The 19,539-nt window shown below is 36.3% G+C and overlaps 1 protein-coding gene across 1 annotated transcript in view; it reads right to left on the bottom strand.

Annotated features, from left to right (window-relative positions):
* The window catches only part of LOC108741966, a 49,763-nt gene that overhangs the window by 7,464 nt on the left and 22,760 nt on the right, over positions 1 to 19,539 (bottom strand). The window contains exons 4-13 of the mRNA XM_025975211.1: positions 17,402 to 17,650; positions 14,455 to 14,607; positions 8,970 to 9,100; positions 7,269 to 7,352; positions 6,544 to 6,602; positions 5,454 to 5,548; positions 5,089 to 5,250; positions 4,438 to 4,676; positions 3,157 to 3,391; positions 968 to 1,215 (exon numbers count right to left, since the gene is read on the bottom strand). Of these exons, the coding sequence (XP_025830996.1) occupies positions 968 to 1,215; positions 3,157 to 3,391; positions 4,438 to 4,676; positions 5,089 to 5,250; positions 5,454 to 5,548; positions 6,544 to 6,602; positions 7,269 to 7,352; positions 8,970 to 9,100; positions 14,455 to 14,607; positions 17,402 to 17,650 (1,655 nt within the window). The remainder of the gene's footprint in view (positions 1 to 967; positions 1,216 to 3,156; positions 3,392 to 4,437; positions 4,677 to 5,088; positions 5,251 to 5,453; positions 5,549 to 6,543; positions 6,603 to 7,268; positions 7,353 to 8,969; positions 9,101 to 14,454; positions 14,608 to 17,401; positions 17,651 to 19,539) is intronic.

Genomic DNA, 19,539 nt, shown 5'->3' with positions numbered 1-19,539 from the left:
CACACGGAAAATTTTTGGGATTTTTTACGCAAAGTTTTCTTATAAATAAATAGTTGTATATAATGTTTGATATTGAAAGGGATGCTTAAAATAACGGATCGTGGGCGCGGTGGAAAAGAAAAGTTTATAAGCGTTCAAAATGTGGTGTTACCGGCGAATGATGAGGATTCCGTGGATAGAGAAGGCTAGAAATGAATAGGCAGTAGAAATAATAGGAGAACAGAGTCCGTAGGAAAAATTTCCATTCTATTTCCATTAAAAAAATGTCATTTAATTACTACTGATAATAATTAATGGTATTAAATGGAGAAATGCCAATAGGATGAATAGAATTTCTAATAGAATTTTAGTGAAATTCCCGAACTCAATGGGATATCTATTGCTGAACGCAATGGGATTTCCGTTGCGTTCCATTGGAACTTCCATTCCTGAACCCACTGGAAATTCTAGTGTCAATTCTTTATTTTTTACCTTTAATTATTGTTAGTGGTAATTAAATGACATTCGTTTTAATCAAGATGAAATATGAGATTTTTTTTACAACTTGCTTTACCAATTTTTTTTCCATTTATATTGAATGGTTTTAAATAGAATTTATAAATTTTGCATTGGTTCCCTTTGAAAATCAATGGAACTTTTTCCTATGTAAATATTAATGGAATTATTGTAAATGGAAACAATTATTTTTCCATTTATGCCAAATGGGTTTGAATGGAATTTACAAATTTTCCATTGATTCCCATTGCAGTGCAATGGAAATTTTTCCTACGGGAGAACTGTATGGAAGTCAATACAAAATAGGCAAGATAGGTTGGTAGGACACCTTCTTAGGCATGAAGTTCTAGTCAAAGACATATTAGAGGCAGAAACAAGAGTTAAGTGGAGTATTTTACATTACTGTTCGCAAATAGTTAAGCATGTGGGATGTTCTAGTTTTAGAGAGGAGGTGAGTGAGTGATTTACCTACCTTAATCTGGAAAGTAATGGAAGACCAGCTCCAAGTGGAGATACAATTCCTTCAGCAACCGAGGGAGGGTGTTCCACTGAACTGTTTGGATCTTCTTGACTAGAATTGGATTTAAGACGCGACATCCGTTTCAAAACGCTTTTATTGTTGTTTTCTTCTTTAGCGTGAAGTGGTTGCAACTCCATGGCTTCATCGGTGGTAGAACGTCTGTGATGGTTTCTAGTTTTTCTGATCGCTTTTTTTAGGCCCTAGATTGTTTTTAAATTACATGTACTCAACATGCTTATATCTCTGCCGACGATAAATTCCGTAAAATACATTAATTGATATGGCGCGCATCCGTGAGCCGTGTGGCCAGTTGCACCGCGTTCTTTTTTAATGAACTTAGAAAGTTAAGACGCGAGACCCCTAATTTGATATATGGTGCACTACATTGCTTCTGAATTGCTAGCATGCTTTTTTATGCAATATGCAAACAAAAAAATGTTTGAATTTGAATAGGTATTTTGCATTATCATTAGGTAAATTCTTAGGAAAGCTAAAACATTATTATAATTATATTTATCCTTTAAATATTGTTCGTATATATAAAACAAAAAAAAATCCGGAAGTAATATTTTCTGTACTGGAACATTATTTGTAATAATTTATTTAAATGAATAATAATATCGCTAGGCAGTTTACTCTATAAATTATACCTCCAGGGAAAATTTCTGCCGTAGTAAAAAAAAAAATTCGTCTGAATGGGATCCAGCTTCCTTTAGGGCCGGATTCTACCGGATATAAAACTAAAATGAAAATTTATGAGACGCATTTAAACAGAAACTGTTCGCTAGTAAAAACAAAATTTCTTTCAATTTGAATAATGAAAAACGCAAAATAGATGGAAAAGGAGTTTTCTGTAAGAAATTTCCTCTCAAAAAGCTATCAGCGAATAACGACTTCCTAACTTTCCAAATGAATTATCTCAAATAAGATTCAAAGATGTGTAAAACGAAGATGGAAACAATTTTTATGACTGGCGAAATGGCGTGCCTTATGCTTGTTTTTTGTTCATGATTAAATTTGCCCTAATATATATTTATGTATATACAGGCTGTCTCACAAAAACCAATCAAAATAAGTTACGAACTGTAACTGAAAAATATCTACAAAATTATTTGTAGGTATAGTTGGTATGTTTAAAATTGGCTTAGTCCCCAATAAAATTGTCGCATTCACCTTCTTCTTTCAACTTATGAACTAGAGTAGAGCGGTTCCTGACAGAACGCCTACTTGTACTCATGACAGATGTTGTAGGGAATATCGTAAACATAGAAAAGAGATGTCAGGTAGGAATTGCAGCGGACACTAATATACAAAAAAGAATAACATATACACCAATTAATGTGTAACAGAAAGAGATGCTAACAAGACTAGAGCGGTTGTAGAGAATATTGTAAACATACAAGAGAGATGCCAGGTGGGAATTGCAGCGGACACTAATAAAGAAAAAGGAACAACATTACACCAATGAATGTGTAATAGAAAGAGATGCTAACAAGACTAGAGCGGTTGTAGAGAATATTGTAAACATACAAGAGAGATGCTAGGTAGGAATTGCAGCGGACACTAATATACAAAAAGGTATAACATTACACCAATTAATGTGTAACAGAAAGAGATGCTAACAAGACTAGAGCGGTTGTAGAGAATATTGTAAACATACAAGAGAGATGCCAGGTAGGAATTGCAGCGGACACTAATAAAGAAAAAGGAACAACATTATACCAATTAATGTGTAATAGAAAGAGATACATACAAGCAGAATTTGAGCATGTTGCCGCCATTGGACTTTAAAGAAAGTTGAGCATTATCAGGAATTTAGGAAACTAAAGACGCTTGTTTAAAGATATAATTCCAACCCGGCAGTTATAAAGCCGACCCTGTTTTTTAAGGAACTTTTAACCGCATCACCGCTTACTATTATTCGGTTATCTCTTTTTATTTCATCTGTACTACTCATGAAGCATTTTCCAACTTAACAAGGGCGTGTTCAAAACGCAGCAAATGACTACAGTCATTTATTGCGGACTTTGAAATCGTTGTCTCTTAAAGATTTTCCACTTTTTCTGAGACCGTGACGATCAATAATTCGAAGAGTACCGACAAAGGAAAGAGAGATAATAAGTAACTGTTTCTGTACTTACCCTAGCCTCGTTTCTTATTTTTCCAACGAGTCCTTTATCCAATGGTAAAGGGTCCGGTTTTTGTTCCTTATGAGCTTGCTGTCTCGCCGAGGCCTTCACTTCCATTAACCGTTTCCTGCCCAAGTTCTGAAGGATCTCTTGAGCTTCCGGATAGTCCTTCATCGCGGCCAAAACGTCCTCTCGGGACAACGAAAACAATTCCGAATAACCTACCGATCTTACGTCCGCAGTACGCCTAAAAACGATAATCGCGCTTCTAGTAGAATAATTACAAACAAAGTTAATCCAATGAAAATGTCGCGAGCTGAACTGGGCGTTAAGTTCTAAGCAATATATCTTTAAAACGAATAGTAGGTGAACAAAATACGAAATGGAGATCAACAATTTAAACGCATATATTATGAAAATATATCCTACAAATGCTGCATAATTCATACTTTTAACCGTTTACCTCGAATTATTAACATCTGTTGTGCCTTTCTAAAAACATTGATCTCAAAAGATCGACAATCGACTAAATTTTTAATAATAGAACTGAAAAGAGATTGCCATAATGCTATTAAAAATAATCGAAAAGATCAGTTACTACATATATTAGTGAGTATGTGCACAACGCTAGCAGAGCTGGGTGCTATATCCTATGTCGTATGTCTTTAGAACGAATAGCAGGTGAACAAAATACGAAATGGAGATCAAACATATAATTTAACTATTTTATGAAAATGTATCCCTCAGATGCTGCATAATTTATACTTTTAACCGTTTACCTCGAATTATTGACATTTGTTGTGCCTTTCTAAAAACATTGACCTCAAAAGATCGACAATCGACTAAATTTTTATAATAGAACTGAAAAGAGATTGCCATAATGCTATTAAAAATAATCGAAAAGATCAGTTACTACATATATTAGTGATTATGTGCACAACGTTAGCAGAACTGGGTGGTATATCTTGTCGTATGTCTTTAGAACGAATAGTAGGTGAGTAAAATACCGCCTGGCTCATGAAAAGTTATTGCTCAAAAATTGCACAGTTTTATCTGTTCACCTCAAAATTTTGACCGCTGTTGAGCCATTCTAAAGACATTGACCTCGACAATCCACGAAATTGTCACAATATAACTGAAAAGAGATTCCTATAATGTCAGGAATATTAGACAAGGGACCGTATATTGCATCTAGTTGAATAAAATACTTTGTACGATATCTCTGGAATCCTTTTGGTTATAAAAATGGCAATAAGGGAAAAGTTTACGATTTTCCTTGGAAAACACACTTACTTGTTGAGTCCATCGAGATTAAGGATTCCAATTTCGCCGAAAAAGTCGCCGGCTTTCATTGTGGTCAGTACTTTACCGTTTTCACTCAAAACCTCCAATATTCCGTCCGCAATAATGAACATTTCCCTCGCCACCTCGCCCTTTCTGCAAATCGAATCTCCCGGGGTAAAAATGTACGCTTTCATTTTCAAAACTAAATCGTGTAAAAACTCTGGTTGACATTCTTGAAAAATTGTAACCTGAAATTCAATTACACGAAACATTCAGGCTAACGTTAATTCAAAAGAAAGATTGAATTAAACGATATCAACATAACTCTTGCTAAAACTTTTTGTAAGTGATAATTGGCGAGTTGGTTTCTGGGTTTTATACGTTGAACACTGTAATATGATTGGTCGTTGCTACGGGTTACCCAGCAGTGCGACCAATCAGATGCCAATGCCACTCCCCTCCAAACTTAACATCAGGTATATAAAGGTTTAATATTTGCAAATATGACTCAAGATGCTCTGGAACGCATGTGAAACTTAGAATTTTGGATGCTGTCCGTTGTCGGTAACGGACAAATACGGGGTTCCGTATTATATATTGTTTATTATTTTAAAAAACTAATTTAAAATGTCAACAAACAAAAGAATGATATTTTAGTACCTTCTTTAAAACACTCAAATTAACGTGCAAGGCCAACTCAGTTTTCAGTTTATCTGGCAATAAGCCTAAAGCAGTATTTATGTCACCACCCCCCTGTATCCTCCCTCTTGACCATGAATAATCATACCATCGAAGGACACGGCGTTTCATCCCTCCTGGTACCTGAACAAATAGGTAAACCAAAAAATATTGTAATTGTATAGTCCACTGATCGTTTGAAAGTCATGCAAATTATTTACATAATCATTAATTTTGTTACATAGGTACAAAGAAGTTATATCTTCCGATTAAATTGTTGAAAGATTAATGTAATGTTCTTGAGGGAATAAAGGGTTAATTAAATTAAATTAAATTAATTAATCTACCTTGTGATGTCGCATATATGTTTTCGCTCCATCTAGAAGGCGTTCAAATTCTAAACGATTCGCATTGCGATTTGTTATTACGTTTCCCACTTGACCTGCGACACAATTAATAAAACAATTGCTTTAATTATAGTACATGACTGTCGTAATAAAACGAATGAATCTGTTCTATTAAGTAATAAATGTGTGTTTCGTGACTGCGACTGTAGCATACTTAAAATTTTATTTAGTTAATTGGATGCTTACGATTGTACTTTTTTACTTAATTAATGAGGATTTTAGCTGATTGAAATAATGCATGAATTTCCCTATTCTCCTGTATATATTTGGTAGGTACTTTCCCGATTGTATTAGCTGTTAGTAGTTTTTTGTTCTGAATCTACGTCCTCAATAATTTTTGTAGATACTTTTATCAATAAATTTGTGAAATGTCTTAGACTATATCATAAATCGCTTGTTATTCAAGGATTAAATTACGGGCTTAAAAAAAATCGGTTGTCTGTAAAGTCGGTTTACTGACGATAGTTGAACGTGACAACGTCGTAAGAAAATACTGATGGAATGGTTTCATTTTTCAAAAGAAAATTTTAATTTTATTTGTTAGATATTTTGTATGGATATAGAGAAGGAGGTATTATTGTATAGCAGCTATCCACGCGGACGCATCGCTCACTCAAGTAGGAGAAAGACAGATGTCGAAAGCTGCCGAACGCGGAGGCAGATTGTGCCTCTTTGTCGCTCGTTCCGCGCTCTCGCTTGCACTTCAAGCCTTAAATGGAACGCCTCAGAGCGAGGTAACGCCGCATGAGTCATGTTTTTTCGTGCGTGCAGCTGGCTCCATCGAATTATAAGACGTTGTGACGTCAAAAAATGATCTCGCAAAATATTTGTATGATAGAGCAAAAAACTGAACCAATTTCTAAAGCTGTGAGAGATCGATATATATTGAACCAGATGAGAGATGACATTAAATCTAAGATTTGTTAAAGTGAAGGAATCGATAATATTTACAGTAGGTACTAATGTCTACTGTATATTGAATAAAAACGTAGTGATTGATCCTAATATATTTTTAAAATCAAAAACTCACCTACTATTGTTGCGAAGATAAAAACTCCTATAAGATAGCTGACAATTGTGAAAATATACCTAAAAAGAAATAAATTTGTCAACCATCATTATGTAAATAAAACTTATACTTAAAGATAATTCATCAAGACTGAAACATCTCCAGATTCAAGACAGTAAAATCAAATGATTATTTTATATTTTAAATGTACAGTTAGCTTAAAAAAAAATGGTTCCAATTTGTTACGCGTGCGCGGAAAGAAGTTGGGCCGCAGCAGCAGGACTGGCCGAGTGGCGTAGGACAGCGTCGCGACGCTGCTCGGCATCATCGAGCGTCGTCGGGATATCGTAGCAAGATAACGGGATAGCCCTCAGTCCTGCCGCGGCGGCTCAAAGCCAATGGGACTTCTTGTTTTGGGATTTACGGACTGGGATTGCTTGTTCAGGGGTTATGAACGTGAAGATGATGTCGTCGGAAGCAGAAACACCTTTACTACGTCCAACACTATCTATTACTCTCACAATTTCTTTTTCTTTTTTTTTGTTGGCTTTTAATTATTTTTTTTTTCAAGAAAGCAAAAAAAAGAAACAGAAATTGTAATAACAAGAATAAAAAAAAGAAACGAGAGTGAATGAGAGTGTGGATGGCGATTTGATTGATTTATTGATAAAATTGATAGAAAAAGGGGCATGATGAAAAGGGATAAGGGTTGATGCTGCCGACGACATGAAAATTGTCACACGTACCCTCGGTTCGTGCTGAATTGTAGTAGGCGTGACTTGATGCCCCGGCGCGGCAAGGACCTTGGGCCATCCACCGAGCCGATATCCCTAAAACATTGTCAACGCTGTAACAGGGACACGGGCGCAGTTGATAACACGAAAAACTGTACACGACACTTACAATCTTCCTCTTTTTATTTACGCAATTTAATCCATATACGTAATACACGATGAAATAAGTACCACAAATGGCGCGGTAAACGCCATCTGTAGTACGATGCTACATTTTAGGATTACGTATGCTCCAACAAGGTCCATTTGAATATATGGATGTCTACTTGCTGAAACGAATCCCGGCGTAGCTCACCTCAACGTGATAGGCACGTTGCCATATAATCGAATAAAATAATTCGAAGTGGTCTGTATCCTGTCGAAACTGTCAGACGCGGATCGCGATTTCGATCTTTTTGGATCTCATCAGCGCGTCGCAGACAGCTCCGACAGAAGCCCTGTATTGTATTTAAGAAACAGCGCCAATGAAATCTCTAAACCAGTGATTCTCAACCACTGTACCGCGACACTTTATTGTTCTGCGGGATTCTTGAAGTGTGACGCCAAATTTTACGTTTGCATACAGTAAAATGGCGGAGGAGACATTTGGAGAATGTATTTTGCTGCCTGGTTATGCATCGAGAAGTAATCCGAAATATATAGTAGCGTAGCCCACGTATAGAAGTGATAAGGAGATATACCCTCTCATTTTATCCTATCCCAATGGCCGATATACAGCAGGGATGCGTTCGTTTTTGAAAGAATTCGGAGAATTAAGTCCGGGCGTCCGATCATAATAACGAAAAAAAGATCCAGACTTAAAATAAATGAAATTTAATAAACATTTTCTTTACTTTGTAATACCATTTTACTTTATATTCCATTGAAAATTATTATCGTCTGCTATTTTTACAAAATATAGCTATACTTCATTTACTTTCTCTAGCGATTTGCCCCTTCCAACGTCTTGGATGCACGCTGGCAAAATCGTAGGTAGGGAGAAAAAAGCTCATTATACTCTCGACTCTTGTTGACTAAACATACCTTTTCATACAGTACCTGCCAAAAGTTTTGTTCAATCATGAATAGTAGTGCGAGTCGAAAACAAGCGTTAAAGCCTTCAATATAATTTCAAATATAAATAAACATCTCGTTGATATTTTCAGTAGTAAATGGTACCAATAAACGCAATTTTAGTGGATAAAATGGTCAATTTTTCCGTGCAGTACTGTACGGATTATACGCTCTTCACCGGTTAAGAGTTTGTCCGAGAGTTGTATCCTTTCTTTTCTGGCCTAGTGCTGTTCTTTTCTACTTTGCGCCGGTCAAACTGAAGGTCACATCGCTACAGAAACTAAACGATGTATATAACAATTGTTTGACAATGTTTTTTTAATTTACATAATTGTTAGTGTTCCGTCATATTTTTAAATTATTAAAAGTGTGCCGTGACCGAAAAAAGGTTGAGAATCACTGCTCTAAACATTGAGTATTTTTAGTAAAATTAAACTTTAATGTGCGGTTAAGATTCCTCGTATGCTCGCAGCACGATATTTTCGGGATCCTTACGCAAGTGGTTATAAAATATTAAATGAGCCTATAAGGCGCATGCTAATTTAGTCGTTATTTACGGCTTGCGTAGGAAATCGTAATCGTAGTAATTATGGTACTCACTCAGCATTTGTTTCGGGGGTCGGTAAATCTCCGATGGTGGTAAGCGTGAGGGTGGACCAATATAATGATCCCAGGTACTTGCGTGTTAGGGTGGCATAATCTCCAGGACGGTACGGATAAACCCAGTCTCCCTAAACGAATATAAAACGGCAAAGTACTAATCTAAGTAATGAAATATGAGCTCAGCAAGTCACAAAAATAAATAAGTCAGATTAAAGCAGCAGTTTACTAGAATTGCGAGCGTAGATATGAGATCGTTACCTATATAAAAAAAAACCTTCGTTGTTAGACATTTTGGAAAATGGTTTATTCTAAATAAAATATATTACAGTTAATAAAGAAACAAAAACACATAAGAAACAAACTATCCGAAATTTGTTTTTAATTTTTAAAACATTTCGGGAAATTCCCAGATGAGGAGGCCGTTGGTCGGAAGTGGCAAAGGTAGGTGGAAACGGAAGCAGGTGCGGATGACCTTGTTATCATCACTATAAGTCGTCATCCATACCTCCACTCTTTGCTATCGTGAGTTAATCTTCGCATTTCCCTAGCACTAGAACATCTCACATCTTTAACTGTTTGTGATCAATAATCTAATCTATCTCCACTCGTCATAACTCCTGTTTCAGTTTCATGACTGAGAAGGAGAATGTGTCTTATAGTTGGGACGTTTAAAATTGGCATAGTCCGTAATGAAACTATCGCGTTTACTTTCTTCTTTCAACTTAGTACCTAGAACAGAGCGGTTGCTGATAGAACGCCTACTTTTACTCATGACAAAAGTTGTATGGAATATCGTGAACATAGAAAGGAGATGTCAGGTAGGAATTGCAGCGGACACCAATAAAGAAAAAGAAATAACATTACACCAATTAATATGTAACAGAAAAAGATGCAAAATATAATTTCAACGTAGCAGTTGTAAAGCCGACCCTGATTTTTTATGTACCTAAGCAACCTGTAACCGGTGCACCGTTTACTATTATTCGGTTATCTCTTTTCACTTTGTTTCTACTACTTATGAAGCATTTCGTAACTTAATAAAAGCGTGTTCAAAATGCAGCCCCAAGTGGAAACAAGAAAGAAGATACGTCCATTCTCACAGATAACTTGTTGTGAACTATACCAATTTTGAGTGTTCCAACTATATCAACCTATCTCGCCTATTTTTTATTGGCTTCCATAGTGACCTTTGTTCGTCTATTCTTTCTAACCTTCTCTATCCACGGTATCTTCTTTATTAGCATGCTTCTAACCTTTTTTTTTCGCTACGCCCACCGTCCATGTTTTGCACCCTTACAGCGCCGCGCTTTAACAATCTTTTCCGAATTTCTAAACAACACCTAAATATGTTTGGTTGTGGATGCTTGTCAGCAAATAAAGAACATGTTCAATAAATGTATGAGTCGAAGAATGCTTATAGTTACTGTTAATTACCATGAGGTTACGGTATCAACGAAGTTAAAGCAAAATAAAAAGTTTTTCTCTTCAATTTGATGATTCCACCAGAGAGGACCATCATCATTGCGTTCCTCTTGAGCTACGTTTTGAGTTTTAATCCCATCGGGCTCGAGCTATATGACCTCGTCCAAATTGTCAACCCAATATCGTTGATGATGTCAGCCGCAGTTACCGACCAAGTGTCCAGACCTTACAGTTCATTTAGACCACTTTCTTTCAACCCAAATCCTCCCAAATTATTCTTAATTTGGGAACATTGTTTATCCAATGTACCTACTTCGGTATTGAAGTACATCATAGTATCAAAAATCAAAATTTCCTTTTCGGTTGATACATTCTTTTACTTTCCCATACAACGCTCCAATTTTTATCTCACATCCTGAATTTAACCGAAAAATTCGCTCGCGTCTGCATTGCCGATAATATTTCAATTTAACTATTTCCACAGCCACCGCTATTAGTTGTTACTAATGCAACTAGGAACGAATATATTTCGATAAAGTATGCAAAATCGGGCGGTACATTCGCGAAAGTTGTTCGTCTGATCCATTTCGTTCTTGCGGAAACGTGCGACTAATGAACGCTGATGCATCCTGCACATTTGCAATACGTTTTGTCGCATGAAAACATTTATTCAAACGTGTAATCGGCACAACTGAAGCTCATATGGGACTAACGAACACGCATGCATTCTATAAAACAAATACTCATGTCATATAATTGTATACAGGATGTTTAAAGAATTACCTAAAATAGGATAGGATGATGATACGAAGATTTTACAGTGAATCGATACTAACTCGAATAGCAAAAGCGAAGCATTGGGCATCTCTAGTTTATTATTATGATATTTTGGTGTGTTCACCCGACGCTGATCTCCTTATGTAAAATCGAATTTTGACAGCCGTCCTATAGCCTGTGCTGAGTACTGAGAAGACCAAAGGAATTCCCTGAATCTCTGCTTTTGGGACTTGCAGTATCCTATATATCATTGAGCTGTGCCGCTCTACGTAGCTCCGTGAACTCCTTCGGAAACTCAACGCTACCGTGTATACTCATTTTTTAACAAAAAGCCGCATATTTAGACGAATTATTTGGTCTGTTTTTCTTTCTCGATAGATGTTTTCCATTGAAAAATTATTATAAAAACTGATAGCTCCAATGAGATGGTAATAAACATGTTTATGTTTGAAGATCAGATATAAGATTGAATTAACGAAACACCTGCTTCATTTCTTCACAAGTTGCTTCTGATTAGGTGTATTGAGGAGTCGTTTCGATACGGGTCAAACGGTATCGAAGTGCAGCAACGATTTCATTGGTTACTTCCTGGATGGGTGACCAATTCAAGTTGGTATCATATAATTAGTTCGACTGTGTTTCGTAGCTCACATTGATTCAGCGATCCCGGATATATGACCAACAAAACAACAATCAGAGATACCCCATAAAAATTGGAAGCAAAAATTGCTACAGTGAAAGTAACGGAAAACCACACATAGTAAAACTCCAAAGTTTCGTAGTATAGAAATAACAGAGTTTAATCTGCATCTCTTACTCATTTGGGACTCTGAATGTGGTAATCAAACTGCAGTTGTAAAAGAAAAGCCCCAGTATACTTAACAATGATTACAATTAAAAAAAACCCATTAGGAGTTTTCTTACATTGAGTTGTTTGATAATTGATGGTTAGATTAAACAAAAGTGACACCATAATACGTACAAAACACTGAGTAAGACTCTAGAGATTCTAGTTGTACCTATGCACGTATTAAGTAATTGGTCAGAGTACAGGATTTGATATAGGATTTGTCGGATTATTTGTAGCATTTTTCTTTCCATTAAGAGATTTTTTGCACAATAACCATGCAACAAATCGATCCCCAGTCGTACCCATCGATATAAAAACCCTTTACAAGACATACGACTACTGTTAAAAGAGTACAAATAAAAAACACTTTACTATTTGACTTCCACTAAGAAATCTTTAGCTACTATAATAAAAACATTGCCATTTTTCTATAGTATAAACTGAATCAGCTCTGTAACCCGTTTTAGCCCTTCAAAAAGTAATAATTGAGCATTATTAACCATAAAAAAAAATAATTACACAAAAAAGGCATATCCTAATTGTAAACGCATTCTTTAAAATCAGGTAATTTATCGACATAACCAAATGGCTTGATTTCAAGGTAGAAAATAGTTTGTAAAGTGAGTAAATGGAGTACATGTCCTTTATCTAGTTCCATTTAAACTGTTTTCGTTCCTCATATCGATCTTTCGTTTATATAGACACACTTTTCAAATAGCGCCCTGACATCGAACAAAAAAAAAATAGATAAAAAAACAGAACATAATGACAGCAGAGAAAATCTATTGAGTACTTTACAACGCACCAAGGGAAGAGAGTGTAGTGATCTCTCCCAGGTGTGAATTGCCATCCGGGCCGAAGGCAAGGGTGACAAATCCCGGGGGCGGGATGTCGTACTTACTTTTCAAGCTTGCGTATATGATTTTTTACCATACCAATAATAATAAAAGCTGATATTTAATCCATAGGTAGGAATTTTGACGAGTTATAGGAAAGTTTTTTATTTATGTGACCCAATAATAGAACAATAATCGGTCATACGACGAGCAGTATGTTTTGGGACTACAGATTATTAGTCTACAAGACCCAAAATGGCATGAGGGATTTACCCCGTTTAAGCTATTAGCATTTACTGACCTTGAATAGCATATAAGTGACTATTTGAAATCTATATATATATAAAAGAAAGTCGTTTTAGTTACACTATTTATAACTCAAGAACGGCTGAACCGATTCGGCTGAAAATTGGTGGGGAGGTAGCTTACAACCGGGAGAAGGACATAGGATACTTTTTATAACGTTCCACGAGNTATATATACATTATACAATAATGGTTCACATTTTTACTACAAGTAGTACAAGAAAATACAAAAAAATTTCTCCAGGTGGACAAATAGGGGCGAAATTTTCAAAACATCGGGATTTAGGGGTAATAAAATTTGTCCGTTAAGTATTGAATTTATAATGGATTAGTTTCTATGATTGTAATCTCTATTGGGGTGAAGGAGTGATGAAGAGGAGTTGTAATGTTTAAATGGAATGTATAGTATTTGTGGTCAGATTTACTTGAAACTTGGTCTTAATGGTCTCCCATTTAATTTCAAATAACTTCAACCTCCAAAGGAGGGTGGGGTAAAAAGGTGTTGCAATTTTTGTTTGGGACAAACCTTATTTGTGGTTGAATTTACTTGAAACTTGACACATATGCCGTTTGATATTATTAATCAAATGAAAAGAGGTTGCTACGTTTCCATGGGGTAGATTTTATTTGTACTCGGATTTACTCGAAGGTTGCTCATTGTTGAAATTAAGCAAATACGTGTTTTGGCAATTTTTAAAAATCAACCCTTAAGGATGAGATGTTGTTGCTACGTTTGTATTTGAAATCTAAGATGGCGACATTACATAAAATTAAAACGTTGTAATGGTGAATTGAAATTTAAAAGGTTTTATGGAGAAACAATTTTAATTTCTGCGAGCGAAGCCGCGGGGAAAAGCTAGTAAGAAATAAAAAAAACCGAAAACAATAGGATTCTAATGTTTCATTGCTTGTTTGCGTTTCATCACTAGATATGTTCATAGCCGTAATTAACCCTGATGAAAATTTAACTTGTTCTCCTTAATAGTTTATTAAATAAAGTATGAAGAGATTCCACTTTACCATCAATTTTATGGATTAGGCGTCTAATTTTCTGACAAATATGGGTTAGGTACCTACCTTGAATCACTCCAGCGAATATTGTTTATTATATTGGGCAATCGATTCGCAATTTCACCCCGAATTAGTTCCACCCCTGTTCACATTAACACTTTCGATGTCAACGCCGTTTAATTCCCCATTAACAGGTTTACACAAGGATAATTAGGGATAATGACATTCCGCGATCTCTCATACGCATTCCAAGGCAAATATACGAAGGAATTAATCATTACCTGAAAGCCTTCGGCTTCGGAGAGGAGGTAGTAGAAGCAACCAAACCAATGAGCAAGAATCAAAAGGATGTGGATCAGGTTTACCACTCTCCATAGATTCGGCCACACTGTGCGAGATTCCACGATGTAGTAGAACTTTACGGAACGGTAAACCTGAAACAAAGAAAACAAAAGTCGACACTTGTTTTTTTTTCGAATTCCAAGTCATAATAATAAAAATGAACCCTTACGAAGAATCCTTGAGGTTCTTCCACGAATTTTAGTGCTACGCGTTGTAAACTGTGTTAAAAATTTCAAAGTTGTTCAAAATGCAGCGTGATTTCGAACTTTGTTCTCATCAGCACGCTATGAATAGTACTCCTTAGAGTAATAGTAGAAAACGTACAAGTAAACAGAACATTTTCTTAGTAAAAATTTGCCATTTTTACTCTTATAAACGAGGGAGAGTGATCAACTGATAAAGTGACAACTCATTCAATGATAAAATTCTTGTGAAACTTGAAGAAAACAGCGGGAAATTGATTAAATGTTGAGGATTGCTTATGCAAATAATCCACTAAAGAAAACTGCCCTTTCCCTTGTGGACTGAGCGTTTTCGTAAGGATCTTGAAAACTGCAAATATAATGTATGGTCACAGGATGATCCTTGACCTCCCATGCTGACATTTATGACATATGTATGTAATGTTGCGGTGAATAATCAATTTTCCTTATTTTGACGCCACTTTATAATAAATATAAATGGGCCCCGAGGCTTTATATACGTTTCCCTTTATTGGATATCGAGGTTCGGACACGTATATATACACACACATGCTGACGCGATCGTACGTGTCAATAAATCATGAGACGGAAGGAGTCCGAAGACACGCAAGATGAGTCGGACATTTCGTTCGAAGATAAAAACGGACCTGACGAAACATTCGAAAAAATGATGATAGATTGGTGTCCTAGACCTTGTCCTAACCAAATGCGATTTCGCTTCGCGATATAATAGACCGTTCCCGAGGGACGGGAAATTTTCTGGCTGTCATCGACATATATAAAAGCGTGAGAAATAACGATACAAAATTGAAGTAATGGGCCACGAATTATCCGCCGCTTTTCATGAATATTTCATGAATATAATAAAGCTTAGAACCCACCATTTTATTACAAGAACTAAAAGAGATAAATCTGCACGCTAAGCTCAAGCACCGGACAAGCGCTTCTAGAAAACTTATTATTTCTACAGTGAGTAGAAGAGACGACAAAATAAATGGGCGATTTCAAAGGCAAATAAGTCATTGGCTTCTTTCTAATTATATCTTACAACAAGTGACAGCAAGTACATCAAAACGATGCTGTTTTTGATTAATTGAATGTAAAGAATGAGGACGGCAAAGACGAGATCCGATGATTGAAGGCAGAAGTGAACCCACTTATGTAATCACTTGTCCAATGAATTGTGTACTGCAAACACAGTGGAATCTACAGACAATTGTTGCATTTTATGAGATTTGGAGATGTTTGGCAAGGTCCATAAAGATTTCGACCTGCCAAACTGCTACGTGATTGGAATGGTTCATGATGATCAAACATGGATCGTTATTATGATCCCATTGGATCTTGTCAGTACTTCGTAGACAGTTCTAACAGCAGTCTACTACGCCATGCATTCGGTTCGACATGTCGATATCCTCATCGACCATTTTGAACATTTTTGAATTTCATAAAATGCCAAATTAGTAATGGCTTTCGTGGCCAGTAGGTGAACTGATGCTATCCTGATTCAGATCTAAAGGTCGTTGTTAGTTGGAGTTGCTCGCTAGTACGAGTAACGAACTATTTCAGAGGTCTTTCCATCTGTGGTCCACATCCAGCATTGGAGATGGAAGGACTTCTGGAGAAGTTAGCCACTGGTGCTAGGGAAACGTTAAGAAGTATTTACAACTGACAATGGCTTTTAGGCCCGGTACAGAAAGCATCAGCTCCCATAAAATGTGTTTGTAAACCACTGTGTTAGTTAGGTAGTTATCATTATAAGGTGGCCAGATTTAAAACTGGTTGGACATGCACCTTCACTCTTTCCTATTCAGAGCTAATCTTCGCATTTCCCTAAAACTAGAAATCCCATATCCTTAACTATTTGCGAACAGTAATCTAATCTAGGTCTACCTCTATTCCTCTTCTACCTCTAATATATCTCTGACTAGCCCTTCATGAGAAGGTGTCCTACCAACCTATTTCGCCTCTTTATTATTGTCTTCCATAGAGTCCTTTATTCCCCTATTCTTTCTAATACCCCTTCATTTATAACCTTCTGTATCCACGGTATCCTCATCATTCGCTTGTAACACCACAGTTCGAACGCTTCTAACCTTTTATTTTCCGCCGCGCTCACCGTCTATGTTTCGCACCCGTACAGCGCCGCGCTTTAAACATACATCTTTAAGAATCTTTTTCGAATTTCTTAATTAACTGTTCGCGAGCGTAGAAGTGACTTCTTTTTCTTATAGGCGAGTCAACTGTGTGCTATCCTCTGCTTTATCGCTTTACTATTCTTTCCGTCCTGTCTTATCTGACTTCCTAGATACTGAAAATCAGACACTTTTCGTCTCCTATCTTTAAATTCGCTCTATCTCTACTACTAAAGGTAGTAGTTTGGCCAAAATTCTGTTTGAGCTGTCTATAGCTGTCGAGATCGAATAAGATCGAAATCACTGGTTAATTGGGAATGAATTCTGTGATACAATGACTGATTGCCAAAAAAGCTTAAATCCAGAGAGCCAACAACAAGGCATTATATCAAAATCGATGATTCTAGACTTCATTAGAAAAAATAGGGAAGAAATTAAATGTAAATCAAGAATAATTTAGCCTATTACAAGTGTTAATCCTGTTCCAAATCAGGAAGTAGCATTTCGATGTTAAATTAATATTTTACGAAAAGTTGTCACTCACTCACCTTTAAGAATCTCGGGAAACGGAGAAGAGGTTGTGTACCAAGCCTGAGCTGGAGCAAATCTAGGGGCGTTAGAGCGGCTAAATCAAGCAAGAAGGCACGCGATCGTAAGTAGTGGCCTGCTAATTTATGAGAATCGTAGACCATAAGGCCTTGTTCCAAATAACCGGTACGCAATTGAACCCCGACGTCCATCAGGAAAACTGCGTCGCTCAAGGCATCGCACGCAGTCCAAAAACCAGAAGCCATGCTCTGAAACAATAAGAATATCGTTTTAATATACGTTGACACGAAGAAAACATAATAAGTAATATTCTAAAAATTGTGGTTTGCACTTGTCTAAAACCAACAAAAATTGTAAAAGAAACTCGTTGATATGTCAAATGTGGAAAAAAACGTTTGAGATGCGATGTTATATCCATCACATAATGAAAATAGTGCGCATAGGTTAGAAATGAGAAAATTTAGGAGAACAGAGAAAAGCATAGAAGTTAATAAGGATAAGGAGAGAGATGATAGATAAAGGACTAGTTAGAGACAAACAAAGGATTGACTTTGCTTCATCATCATCATAAGGTCGTCAGTCCTAAGACTGGTTGGACACGTACCTCCACTCTTTCCTATCCTGAGCTAAACTTCGCATTTCCCTAAAACTAGAACAGCCCACATCCTTAACTATTTGCGAACAGTAATCTAATCTAGGTCTACCTCTACCCCTCCTAACTCCTGTTTCTGCCTCTAATATGTCTCTGACTAGACCTTCATGCCTGAGAAGGTGTCCTACCAACCTATCTCGCCTATTTTTTATTGACTTCCATAGAGTCCTCTGTTCTCCTATTCTTTCCAATACCTCTTCATTTCTAACCTTTTCTACCCACGATATCCTCATCATCCGCCTATAACACCATATTTCGAACGCTTCTAACCTTTTCTTTTCCGCCGCGCCCACTGTCCATGTTTCGCACCCGTATAATGCCGTGCTCCAAACATACACCTTCAACAACCTTTTTCGAATTTCTAAATTAACCGTTCGCGAGCATAGAAGTGACTTCCTTTTATTAAAGGCTTATTAATAATGGTTTCTAACGACAAAAAGGTCAACGTACTGTAGTACCCTATGTTATAAACTTTGAGATCCTTTAGGATAGTAGTTATATCTTTTTACCATGAGACTAAAACATTCAACTTTATCTCAAGAATATTTTGTGTCTTCTCAAAGTAGATATAGTACCCAGTAGCGGTAATAGCGAGCACGTACCTATGTATAGTATTTTTGAATGTTTGAAATGTTTTCTCTCTTGCGTTTTTCGTCGAGTTTGCCAGGAAATATTACGTTCTCAGCTTGTTCAATTCAAATAAGAGAAACTTCTGTACTAAACACCTTTAGATCGATAGGAATCTGAAGCCGGTGCCGACGTTTGGTTACATAACGCGGCATTCAAGTAATGGAAGCCAAAGTACGCTAAAGCTACATTTATGTTCGAATATACGAGTCTTCGAAAGTCATGAATCTTTTCGAATGTATTTGATTAAATCAAACAGAAAGCTTCCAGTGATATGCCGAGTAATGCAAAATGCCATCTCCAACGGAAACTACCATGTTTCAATGGAAATGGATTGAGAGTGCTGTTCGTGAAATATCGGGATATCAAAAATTTAAGTTCAAGGAAAAAAAAATCAGATACAAACTTCTGTTTTGAATCATTAATATGAACCATAAGACGAACGGCAAAGGACAAGGAGAAATGAGGCTTGGATGGAACAAGAAGACACCAAATTGATAGAAAAAGTGAAATACAGTGGATTTCGGATATAACGACAACGAACGGACCACTGTAATTTCGCCGTTATACCCAGAAGTCGTTACTGGCAAAGTTAAGGATGTTTGGGAGGTACAATCGGAGACAAGAGTACATAAAATTAGAAATTCGTGATTAATTAGGTTTTGCAGCATATCATGAGGTAAATAAATAGTATCTGTACTGAAAAAAGTATACGGTTTGAGAGAAAATTTGGAATATGACCAAAAACTTTGAATAAAATAAGAAATAACGAATAATATGGAAAATTTTTAACTGACTTTTGGCAGTGAATATGCCTTGATTTCAACTTCGAAACAAAAAAATATTTAGTTTCAATCT

Source organism: Agrilus planipennis, unplaced genomic scaffold (genome assembly GCF_000699045.2).
Source record: "Agrilus planipennis isolate EAB-ADULT unplaced genomic scaffold, Apla_2.0 scaffold69, whole genome shotgun sequence".
NCBI classification, from domain to species: domain Eukaryota; kingdom Metazoa; phylum Arthropoda; class Insecta; order Coleoptera; family Buprestidae; genus Agrilus; species Agrilus planipennis.
This window is presented reverse-complemented; position numbering and strand designations above follow the sequence as displayed.